At 38.2% G+C, this 13,224-nt stretch overlaps 1 protein-coding gene across 4 annotated transcripts in view; it reads left to right on the forward strand.

Moving 5' to 3' along the window:
• inpp4a.L (inositol polyphosphate-4-phosphatase type I A L homeolog) overlaps window positions 1–12,308 on the forward strand; it is a 75,847-nt gene extending 63,539 nt beyond the window's left edge. For 3 of the 4 annotated variants that reach the window (XM_041581107.1, XM_018245321.2, XM_041581108.1), the window contains 3 exons: window positions 190–302; window positions 1,008–1,162; window positions 11,991–12,308. In XM_041581107.1, coding sequence (XP_041437041.1) covers window positions 190–302; window positions 1,008–1,162; window positions 11,991–12,123 — 401 coding nt within the window. In that variant the 3' untranslated portion in view covers window positions 12,124–12,308. The remainder of the gene's footprint in view (window positions 1–189; window positions 303–1,007; window positions 1,163–11,990) is intronic. The other variant, NM_001096119.2, reaches the window with a different exon arrangement.
• Window positions 12,309–13,224: the final 916 nt, after the last annotated feature.

The following is a 13,224-nucleotide window of genomic DNA, read 5'->3' on the forward strand; positions in this document are numbered from 1 at the left end:
CTTACCTGTGATCCAGTGTTAAGGGGTCACTCAGAAATGTGCACCTGTATTTTTTCACAGAAAACAGTATGATCAAAATGCTGTTTGACTGCGTTTTACAAAACATTGAAAAATCCTCCATTTGACTTGTTACTGTATTACGGATGGATGGTGTGTGTGTATTTCTGACTTCAACTTTTTCTTCTGTAGTTCTTCCTAGGTCGCGTAGTCAAACCTGCCTGCCTGAACTGCTTAGGTTCCTTGGTCAAAATGTTCAGGCACGAAAAAACAAAAATGTGGATATCTTGTGGCAAGCTGCAGAGGTATTGTGCTATTTATTTACATTAGGGAAAGGCGTACTGCTCTAAAACATCATTTATTTTGTTATACTCCCTAAAAATGAATCCGTGTTTGGAAAGATTGGTCAATATCAGTTTTACTGTCTGACCTGTGAGTTTAAAGGTGGCCAGGTATCCTCTCCGCCTTATTGGTGCATGGATATCTGTCAGGCTTTGCGAAACATCCAACTCATACCAATTATCGCACTAAATGTTTTTTTGTATAGTACTGTGTATGGCCATCTTAGGGCAACTTTGGGGGTAGTTTGGAACACAGTCCATTGATCCCACAGATTTTATTTGGTGTTTTTGGACAATTATCCAGTTTGCTGAGCTGCAGTTCCCTGCAGGGTATTTTGTTCTATGGGTCAGGCCTGGACTGGGAGTCAACATAGGCCCTGCCATTCCAAGTACACAGAGGCCCAAACAGCCCCCGACCAGCCCACTATATGGTAACTTTCTATGGAACCATACAGCAGCCCCTCTGGCATTTGCCAGAACCCACAGATTGCCAGACCGGGCCTGCTATGGGTCCCCTTTATATTCTATATATTATTGTTACTTTATCTTTCAAAAATTTCAAAAAGGGAAATTTGCCACGGCCATGATGACCAAATATGTTCTTTACAACATTTTAATTAGGAAGCAACAGAAGTGTTATAAACCTGCTTTAATATATTGCCTTTGTAGATATGTCGAAGGCTGAATGGGGTGCGCTTCACGAGCTGTAAGAGCGCCAAGGACCGCACAGCTATGTCAGTGACACTGGAGCAGTGCCTGATCCTGCAGCATGAACATGGAATGGCGCCACAGGTTTTCACACAGGCACTAGAATGCATGCGAAGGTAAGCACTGTACCGCTTGCTGCTTATTCCTCTACCCTTATGTTCAGGAACTATGTGAACTACAGATGTGTTTTCATACACAGAGAGGCACATTTATCAAGGTCCGAATTCCGAATTCTTGTGAGTTTTTTAAAACTCTCATAAATTCGAAATTCGACTAGTCAAACTTATGAATAAAATAGAATTATTAATACTTGGAGGAATTTAAACTCGATTTGAGTTTTTTATCCGAAAAAACAAACAAATGTCAGGAAGGCTGCAAAAATCTCCAAATAGATCCCTGCACCTCTCCCATTGACTTAAACAGTAATTCGGCAGGTTTTATGTGATGAATAGTCAAATTCGAATGCTTAAAGGGCCAGAGTATGATAAATTTCGAAAATCGAATTTGAATTTTTTAAAAACCTCAAATCGAGTTTGGCTAACTCCCTAGTCGAATTTGACAGTTTTTACCTTAAATTTTTTTTTTAGAAAATTCGAATTCGAATTTTAATTCAACCCTTGATAAATCTTCTCCTTAAGGCCAAGAAAGAAGGGTTTTACTCTTACCAGAACAGTTTTAAAGCTAATATTTAGGCTATTTTTTAGGTGCCCCCAAAAACATCTTTTGGCACCTGGCCCATTGGTTATATATTATACTAATGTGGCCTGTGTAGGTTTTTGATACGGTCAGTGACTGCTCACAGGTATAGCACTGGGAAAGCTTTTAAAAGTGTCAACACATCTGCAGGTTAAACTGGTTCTAGAGCTTTATACTACAGAGACCCCTAAGCTCTTTCTTCTTTCCTCAAATCAGGCAACCCTTGCTATATGAATGTTTGCCACAAAATTCCATTAGCCTGCTCCATCACACTGTTATTTTGGCATCTTCATATCTATGTTATATGTCAAGCAGCAGCACAAGTGTTACTGTGGAATAAAAAAAGCCTATAGTGAAACTTGCTAACCAGTTCATCCCCCTATGTGTTGTTAGGCACTTTTTCCATCTTTAATCCTTTGTTATTGTTATTAAGGGGGAATGTAGTAAATGGCATATGGGCAAAGACTGGAAAAACACTCCTTAACTTTTGCCCTGTCTGTTGCTCATGTAACATGAAAAAAAGAAATTTTTATGTTAAAGGAGTTGTTCGCCTTCCAACATTTTCAGTTCAGTTGTTCACATAGTTCATCTGAAATAACGACTTTTACTTTCTATTGTCTATGTTTCACCGTACGTCTTTCTGAAGCAGCTCTGGGAGGGGTCACCGACTCTGTAAACTGTTCTTCTTATTTTTGTCCCTACTTAACAGATTTCCTGAGTTTCATTAAAGGCAGCTGTTAGAATTGGTACAATAGTTGCTAATATTGAACAGATGCTGCTGAGAAATGTATCCGCTAATAGCAAATTATAACAGTTCAGGATCACTGAGCTGCCAGACTGAAACAAGAAAATTAGACTTTAAACTTTAATTTTGGAAAAACAGTAAAAAATAAAGCATGGAAAGCCTTTATTTCTGGTGAACAATCTGAAAATAACTGAACTAAAAAAAAGTGTTCACAAGGTGAACAACCCCTTTAAAACTTCTGTATAACTATATTCCCTGCTAACACTATTTCCCTGTCCTGCAGCCATAACCTCTCTTATCCCTTTAACCTTTCTGTGTTAGTTTGACCCTTTCCTTATTTCACAATCACAGACTGAGTGCACTGGGTATGTGCAGATGGGTGGGGTGTTTCAGGGGAGAATTAAGTAGTATAATGGAGACATTATTTTTTGAAAGGTCATAATATTATTATTTTTACTGCTTTTAAGCTGGTGATAACCCACACCATACTCCATTAGTCTATAGCTGGCAAAGGATGCGAGGACAAATAGCACATGCAGGAAGAACTTGACTTTAATGACAAACGCCTGTAACTGTTCACATAGGATGGATTTTGGAATGTTTGAAGTTGCTATTAAAGTCGGTGGCTTCCTGCATTCACTGTTCAGGATAGTGGCAGAAATGCACCATGTGACATCAACCTACTGTTTCCTACGTTACTAATTATTGGCCTATTTAAACAGATAAATGTTAGCTCTGCAATGTGAAGTCCACTGCTATGTCAGACAGGCAAGACTAAACATTTTTTAGACCATAGTGGCAAATGCCTGATAGATAATTATCCCTCTTCTTGAAGGTTTTCTAAGAGGGCCATCGTTAAAGGTACTTGGCATTGTCTTTAACGTGTTGTAAGCATGATCTTTTCCTTAACCTTGGCAGGCACAGCTCCATTGGAAATGCAGATTTTACAGTGAAAATGCAGTTTCTTGTATATACATAGGTGCAGTGGTCACAAGGAGGCTAACAAGAGTGTTCATGCTACTGTATAGGTAGATTACTGTATCTTGAGTTGTCTGTATTTGTGTTTGGAACTCCACCTAGCAGGATTATCTGTGTCTGCAGTACTCTTTCAGCAGGTGTGCACCCCCAACCATGGGATCTCATCATCAGGTGGGGTTCAAACAAGCAGTTTGGTGTCTGCTTACTTGGGAAATGTATGCACTGTGTATTGCACTAGTGCCCAGGCATTCTGTGTTGTTTGGGTATATACAGCAAGGAAAATAAGTATTGAACATGTCAATATTTTTCTCATTAAATATATTTCTAATGGGGTTATTTACATGAAATTTACACCAGATGTCGGTAACAACCCAAGTAATCCACACATACAAAGAAATCAAAACAAATAAGTCCATAAATTAAGTTATGTGTAACAAAGTGGAATGACACAGGGAATAAGTATTGAACTCATGAAGAAAAGGAGGTGCAAAAAGGCATGGAAAGCCCAGACAACTACTGATATCTGTCAGTGCAAATTAAAATTAGCTGGTACAGTTCTAATTGATGGTCTATAAAAGGGTTTCTCATTACCAAGGTATCACACAAGAAGCATCTCATGATGGGTAAAAGCAAAGAGCTCTCTCAAGACCTTCTCAACCTTATTGCTGTAACCATACTGCTGACATTGGTTACAGTTGTATTTCTAAACTTCTGATTGTTCCATCATAATCCAGAAGTGGAAAGAAAATAATTTCACCCTAAACCAGCCACAGCTAGGTGCTTCTCACAAGATTCTGACAGAGGAGTCAAAAGAATAATCAGAAGAGAGTACAAGAGCCAAGGATCACTCACGAAGAGCTTCAGAAAGACCTTGAATTAGTAGGTGCAGTTGTTTTTATAGAAAACAATAAGTAATGCACTCCGCAACATGGCCTCCATGCACGCTCACTGCACAAGACTCCACTGCTGAAGAAAAAACATGTTGAAGCTTGTTTATAAAGTTTGCTGCACAACATTAGGACAAACTAATGAAAATCTGGGAGAATATAGTCTAGTTAGATGAGACCAAAATTGAACTCTTTGAATGTAATTGCACACACAATCTTTGGAGGAGAAATGGCACTGCACATCACCCCAAAAACACCATACCAACATTGAAGTTTGGAGGTTGGGCGGGTTTTCAGCATATGGTACCGGCAGACTTCATATAATTGAAGGAAGGATGAATGAAGAAATGTATCAGGACATTCTTGAAAAGAATCTGCTGCCATCTACTAGGATGCTGAAGATGAAACAAGGGTGTACATTTCAGGAAGACAATGATCCCAAACACACAGCCAAGGAAAGCCAGAGAAAGAAAATAAAGCTGCTAGAATGTCCCAGTCATCACCCAACTTGAATCCAATTGAAAATCTATGGAAAGAACTGAAGATCAGAGTTCATAGAAGAGGCTCCGAAACGTCAAGATTTGAAGAGTTTGTGCCAAAATCACCTGAACAATGCATGCAACTAGTTTCTCCATACAGGAGGCATCTTGAAGCTTTCATTGTCAACAAAAGCTTTTCTACTAAGTATTAAATACATTTCAGTAAGAGTGTTCAATACTTATTCCCTGTGTCATTTCACTTTATTGCACATAACTTAATTTATGGACTTTACTGGTTGTGGACAAAGTATAAGTGTGACAATTGCATTAGATGCAAGTATTTTTCTATAGTACACAAAAACAAAAGAAAAAGAAATTGACAGTACCTGCTGTAATGTTTACCAACTGCTAGGAGCACACATATAACAGCTCCCAGTCAAGCCTGCATTCTGATATATTGCCAGCAGATATATATATATTTTTTTTTTTTTTTTTTTCATAGTAGATACATACAATAACAAATAGAGCTAGTTAAAATAGAACAGTATTTCCTGTATGTAACTAGGATCAACCAAACACAGCCATGTATTCCTTGCAATTCCTTAATTATCTGTGCACTGACATTGGAAAAGAAGCAATATGGCCATCAATTCAACCCACCGCTACAATTGTCCAGCAGCATGCCCAACAAAGCTGCAGTTCTAGGTATGGGCCCTCATTTTCCTATGCCTTCCTATAGGAATCTGTAAAAGGCAAATTTGGGTAGGTTATACACTAGATATCACCACAGTTTTCATAGAGCCCTGTGTGGTAAAAGCCTCACAGTTAAGGCAACTATTATCAAGCTAAGGTTCAATTGCAGTTCCAGTGATACTAGAATGAATACCTTGCTCCTCATAGTTGGGGTTCCTGCATTCCAACTGATCCATTTTTTTCTATAGCAGCATATACAAATACTGTATATTTATCAGTTATGTCTAAGTACCCATGACCCTACCTGTAAATTTGGTAGTGGTGTGGCCTGTAAGAAAAAACTCTTATAAAATACATTCCCATGTATCATTTTTTGTGAGGTTAGATGGCGGCAATTTTCTAAAAAGAAATGTTCATTATTATATATAAAAGACTCCTGCTATTATAATATACAGCAGAGGACTATTTCTCACCTGCCACATCCAAATAGTTGCTTTTATTTTTGGGATATGCCCAAGACTTATACCACAAAACCATATACAATACAGTGGTAAGGTTCGTTGTCTAGAGGAATAGAGAAGGCGGAATTATTTTAATGTGTCCTGATAATATTCCTAAGGCTCTTTATTTTTTATCACTTAATATAATTTGAGCCATACCTATTTGTGCTTTTCCCTAAGTACATCATATATTAAACTTCTTAGTCCCAACATTCATTAGCATGCTTGCAGCCCAAATGAAGTAAGGACCTGTCTGCAATAAACCTTATTTCCCTTGAGTGATATCAGTAGAACATTTTCTTTATACGCAGGCACAATCATATAACTAGCTTTCAGTTAAACCGTATTCTAAAATTGTCAGGCCTGTATATACAGGCTATGATCAGACATAAAGTGGTTGCGCCTAGTTCAGCTACTCTTATGTAAAACCATTACCAGATATTTTTGGCTGCCCTTGCAAAAAGCCATTCCTATGCTGAGGACAGTGGCATGTGATGTGTGTAGGTAGCAGCCTAATTGAACATTCTTAGTAATGACCATTAGCACCAGCATCTGCAATAGGCAACAAATGTGGGAAGCTGCTGCTGAAGGAAAGGGTTGTTTCTCCTTGAGATGACATGTGCCGTGAGCATTAATCAAAGAAAAATAATAATGAATTAACCTTTAACAATTTCAGTTCGATGTATACAATTAAAAAAATGAAGGTGTAGTGGGCCTTTAACACTGAAATAGCCCTTGATTGTTAACTGATGATGAAAGGGTCAAATCCTGTGACTGAGAGACATGTTGCGCTCGCTTGTCTGATGGCCATTGCTTTGCAGCATGCTGATGCATGGTCTCACAGCTGTCCAATCCAATACCCAACATAGAAACCCATCCAGCCCTGTCTTTCTTTCCTACATTCTCTACTAGACTATAGTGCTTTCTTCTTATGCTTCTCTTTTTGTTCTCTCTTCTCTCTCTCCTTTCATTTATTTATTTCATATATCATTTATTTCCCCTGCAATCTATTTTATTTTGGATTCTGTGCCTCTCCTATGTTCTATGGCTTTTTGCATCTGTTTCATACGTTGATTTGTTTTTTTCTGCTTTTTTACATTTTTTTTTTCTGCCTTATGAATTTAATTTTTCTGCAATATTTTTTTTATTTTGCTGGACCCCTTTACAGCATTGGAACAAGAGAAATAGTCACGCTGAAGAACTTATGTGGCTTGGTTCCGATCCGAGATTTCAGGCTAGACCCAAGCCTTCTCTACTCAATCCCTTTATTAGCGCTGAGCCCAAACTTACTGATAGTCTGGCTGTGCCTCAGCATAGCCTACTTGGTGGCCAGATTTCGCTGCAAATGAAGAGATGGCAGAAAAAGAAATGTTTGGAAATACGCTCCCCCTTTAGGCCGGGGGAAGGAATGTATCACAGACATGACCAAGGAGTGTCATCTGTACATGCCTTACAAGTTGACATTTAAGTTTGTTTTATAAAACTTTCTCGGAATGTAGAAAGGTCTCAGTGGAAAAAAAGAGCAAATAATGTTTGTACATATGTTTACTCATGATACCGTCTTACCTCACGTCCTTGATGCTGCTTCCTACCATGCAATTAGCTCTGCGTAGCTCACACACTGCTACTAGTCTCGCGCAGGAATTCATGCTCGCTCCATCCAGCATGCTGTAATCTTCATGTAGCTGTAGGCAGAAATATTCGCATGAATCTGATTACTTTCTATAATCTAACAGCATGATACTGTTTTCTTTATTCTAAAGCCATAATAGTTGGACTAGCGAGTATTCTCTTCTTTTGATATTTTATAATATACACACATAGACCTATAACTCACACAAGGCAAATCTGTGCAACAGTCTGAACACACCATGTATAATTTAAAGATACAGTACTTTATTTAGCTTTTCAAACTCATATCAGACACAATAAAGACACCAGTGCTCAATCACAAAATCAGACTAGTGCACCAAACCAAGTGAAAGCAAGAAATAATTAAAAAAAAAAAAACTGATTTTACTGAGTAAAACAGTAGGCAAAAAGTATGTGTTCATCACAAGCCCTATTCATTGCACTCGTGTTGAACAAAGTGGTATATACTGCCCTTTTAATTGTGGTGCATTCGGTTGGTGACCGGCAGTAGGCTGCTAGCAGTCAAACAAGGTATTCTTATTTTACCTACTTTATTAAGCTTGAACTGAAACTGACTTTAACAGGGCTGTAAAAGAGAATTATACAAGATAAAGGTGGCCATATGACCAAAGATACTCAATTTTGTATGATATTTGGTGCCTATATGGCAGGAGAATAATCGGGCCAATATCGGCAAAAGACTTAGATATTGGTCAGTTCGTCCAGGTGGGAAAATTTTGAGGAGCCTTTGAGGGCGCCCAAACATCGGCCTGTGTTTTAAAATCATTATTGTAACGCATGTGGTCACCTTAACACATATAAAATTGTTTATCATTTTTTTGGCCTAATGTGGATTAAAAAGCATAATACAGGTATGGGACCCATTATCCTGAATGCTCAGGACCTGGGCTTTTCCGGATCTTTGTGTTGTTTGGCTCTTCATACCTTTAAATGTATTAGAAAATCATGTAAACATGAAATAAACCTAATAGACTGGTTTTGCTTTCAATAAGGATTAATTATATCTTAGTTTGGATCAAGTACAAAATACTGTTTTATTATTACAGAGAAAAAGGAAATCATTTTTAAAAATTTTAAGTATTTGGGTAAAACGCAGTTTATGGGAGACGGCCTCCAAAATTGTGCGTTTTTTCTATAACGGGTTTCGGGATATCGGATCCCATACCTGTACTGTGTTTAAAATGTCAGAGGATGTTAATAAGTAATACATGAACTTATAGCAGGCGGTACATTTATATAGTGACTACAGTACTCCCTATTTTATAACTAGTGATGGGCGAATTTATTTGCCAGGCGCGAATTCCCGCGAAACCGCCGTGAAAATTCGCCGGCGTAAAAAAAAAAAAACGAGACGCCAGCGCTGTTTTGTGAATTTTTCGCAAATTTCGTGGGAAAGTTGCGAAATTTTCGGCAAAACGCCCCAAATTCAGCCATCGCTAATTAAATCTTATGAAGTCCATTTATTCAAGGCTGTTATCCAGAATCCTCAGGGTTTTCTGGATAATGGATCTTTCTTCATAATAAAATATTATTTAAACATTTATATCAGGGGTGTCCAAACTACGGCCCGCGGGCCAAATGCGGCCCGATATCCATTTTTAATTGGCCCGCAGCGTGCAAAACTCCCTCCCCCCTCTCAGCATCCATAAAAAAAAAAAGTTTCCTACCACGGCGTCATTGAGGGGCGGAACCTACAGTGCTTCACTGAAGCTACAGAAGCTTGTCCTAAACTCCGCCCTCCCCTCCCCGTGACTGGAGTTTAGTGTAGTGCGGGGAGGGAGGGGGAGCCAGTAAACAAACTGAAAGCATGGCTCCAACTGCTGCCTAACCTGGCCTGGATTTCCTGCATGTTCTCATGAACTGTGAGTAAAACTGTTCGGTGCTTGGCTTGGGGGAGGGGTGGATTTAGTGAGGCTGCAGTCGGGCAAGGGAGTCAGTTACAGATCGAGTGTGTGAGTTACTGTGTGTGTGTCTATCTGTATGTGTACCACTGTGTGTGTATATCTGTCTGTATGTGTTTCACTGTGTGTGTGTGTGTGTATGTCATTGTGTGTGTGTGTATGTCACTGTATGTGTGTGTGTGTGTGTCTGTGTGTGTGTTACTATATGTATGTGTTTCACTGTGTGTGTGTGTGTCACTGTATGTGTGTGTGTATCTGTCTGTATGTGTGTGTGTGTCTGTTACTATATGTATGTGTTTCACTGTGTGTGTGTCACTGTATGTGTGTGTGTGTCTGTTACTATATGTATGTGTTTCACTGTGTGTGTGTCACTATATGTGTGTGTGTGTGTATCTGTATGTGTGTCACTGTGTGTGTGTGTGTGTGTGTGTGTATCTGTCTGTGTGTTTGTATGTGTGTGTTACTTATTTAAAATTTGTAAAATGAACATGGTAATCAGGGGGTGTGGCCATAAAATGGGCGTGTCCACAGTGAGTGGCCCGGCTGTTTGTATATTTTACCGCATATGGCCCTTGGTGAAAAAAGTTTGGACACCCCTGATTTATATAAACCCATTTACAACCCAATAGACTGGTTGTGCCTCCAATAAGGATTAATTATAACTTAATTGGGATCAAGTACAAGAGACTGTTTTTTATTATTACAAACAAAAAGGAAACACTTTAATAGTTTTAATTATTTGCATTTTATGAGACAGCCTTCCTATAATTCAGAGCTTTCTGGGTAAGTGGTTTACAGATTTCATACCTTTATATGCTTTATTATATATACATAAGTAGCCACTTTTCTCCAGAGCAGTCCAGAATGCTGTTGCTAAATATACTGAGCTTGAATATTGTTCACAGATGCATGCTGCTTTCTTATCAATGTTTATATGTATATTTTTTTAAAAGGAAGCTTTTTGAAAACAAAATATTATAGAATGTGCTTTCTGTTTTAACCTGCAAACACTAGTGCTTCCAACTAGGACAGAAATGTTGCATGCTATGATTCCCAGAATCTTTTGCTAGCTTAGGACACTGGCATCTCTAGTTCACAACTGCTAGATGGCTGAATGTTTTACAGAACTGATCTAGGTTCATCTTTTTTTTTGACAGTTTTCATGTGCTTTGTGCCAGCTTTGTATATTATACACACCTTTTTTATAATAATCACCTGTATAGTTGTTGGGGAATGAAGCTGGCATAAAAAATAATAATGGCGTGATCCTATAATATTAAGTGCCTTTTGCACAGAACTGCCTAAAATTCCAAATCATGTCTGCAAGCTTTTGTGCCAAACAATCATATTGTAATTTGCCCATATAATTTCTGTATACTTTTTATAGTTTGTCAGGCTTGTATTATAAAACAGATTGTACATTAAATATAAAAGCAAACTGTACAACAAACCAGCTGTGATCTCTGGTGTTATTGAGAAGAAATGCACGTCTTTATTGAATAATAACCAGATTAGCAAACAGAGTTATTAAAAGGGACTCAATGCATTATTTTTGTTCTGCTTTGTTATAGTCCTAGTATAATAGCTGGGTTGGTTTTGAACAAGAAAGTCCTATGTGTAGCCATGTTCATCAATAATACTAGTATGCCCTAGCTACAGGCTACAAAGTATAATGGCAGCACATCCCTGAATGTGAGACTATACCGACGTGTTCATTTTCTCTTCCTATCCAGAATGTATTCAAAAGACAATAAAGCCATATTCAGTGGAGGGGTGCCAATATGTTAGATACCAGTCAGTGAATCCAACTGCTGTGTTTTTTTTTTTTTTACCTGGGCTCAGTTTAGTTTAAACAAAAAAAACAGTGTGGGTGCTAGGGTAAATTGACCAAAAACCACAAACAAATTAATTCTTAATATATATATATAATAAATGGGGAGGTATTGATGTGCATTTAGTCAGCGTCAGCTATAAAATATTATCATTCCCTGTTTGAAGGCATATTTGTTGTAATGTGTTAACACTGCTTATATCCCTTGGCTAACAAGTGTTCTAGGCACCGGCTTAGACGGCGAAGGTAGGTGTCCTCATCAGCATTTGGTTGAATAGGTTTGAGCAAGTTGTTTTTCAGTGAATCTAGAATTTCAGTAATTCTAATTTCTACTACTCACTTTCTCATTTGCTTTTTCAGTAGCATGCCTTATCATGCCCGTATCCCAATCAGGTTATTAGGAGCTGGGTTTTTTTTCCACCAGAAACACAGCTGCTTGTCGCAAGAACCAACATTTTTACTTTGTGTACATTTGTATTTCATACACCTCCATCGTAGCTCACCCAGCACTTTTTGCACACTGTTGGCAATCTATTCTGCATCCAATTGTTATCTTTGTTACCTTTCTTTCTTCTCTTCAGCGAGGGCTGCCGTCGAGAAAACACAATGAAGAATGTGGGATGCCGCAAATACGCATTTAATTCTCTCCAGCTAAAGGCTTTCCCCAAGCATTACAGACCTCCTGAAGGAACGTATGGCAAAGTGGAAACATAGAATTTGTGGAATCCTTCTGTACCATTATTGTTCATATTCAAACAGATTTTTTTTTAAATACTTTACTTTTTAAAGCAACTTTTATTTTATTAAACTGAGCATGTAGTAGGACTTAATAGTTATGTCACTTCTGCTTAGAAATACTGCCCGCAAACTGCTCATGGGGTACTGTGAATCCAACACTTTAAGCAAAAGTGCTACTTCCCTCCTGAGCGAGCAGTGGCCATGATAATGTGAATAGCAATGGCCGGCATTTTAACTGAGTTTTCTCATCAGTATTCTTGTTGTTTCCTCACACTATAGCTCATCATGACTGTGTGATTATACAACATCCTCTAGTAGAGTAAGTAGCAATCCACAGCATGCTGATCGTGAGAGACTTCCGTCTGAAACGCATATCACCGGTTTTCTTAAGCTTTTATACGTTTGATGTTTGTGTTTACAGGTAAAACACAAAAACAGGTAACAAGGTAAATCTGTTTAATTAGGAAGCCAGAATTGAAGCATTTAAGAAAAGGATTCACCAGCAGTAAGCTATTCTTCAGAGCAATGTCCAAAGTCCATTTACTTGTAAGCTATTTTAGTCAGTCCTGATAAAAGATGTTTTCAGCAAATAGTCTAACTCATTTTAATAATGTATAAAGAGAAAGCATATGTACACTCCAGTAAAGCAAATCATCCTGGCCCATACAGTTGGCACGTTAAAGTGTCACCACAGCAGAATACTCATTTTGGCTGCCATAATGTTCACGCTTAAAGGGACGCTTACGTGAAAAAATATGTTTTTCTTTTTAAAAAAGCATAATTGTTCTTTTACTAATGTACACGCGTTTTAAACATTAGAATCTTGGAGGATCACAGTTCTCATAATGTCTCTTAAGAGTGCCTAGGATCTGCTTCCTTATGACACAAATGCACCAAAGTCATAGTTTTATTCTCAGATAACCCACTTAATGTGTAATGTTTATATCATATACACGACAAGTAAACCAGTATTGGCAGGATTCCCATTCCCATTAAAAAAATTGATCTCACAAATAATTTTCTCCCAAAACTGTTTTGCTTCCAAGGTAACCGCTCACTGCTTTGGAGGGTACCTGT

Source organism: Xenopus laevis, chromosome 2L, assembly GCF_017654675.1.
Source record: "Xenopus laevis strain J_2021 chromosome 2L, Xenopus_laevis_v10.1, whole genome shotgun sequence".
NCBI lineage: Eukaryota > Metazoa > Chordata > Amphibia > Anura > Pipidae > Xenopus > Xenopus laevis.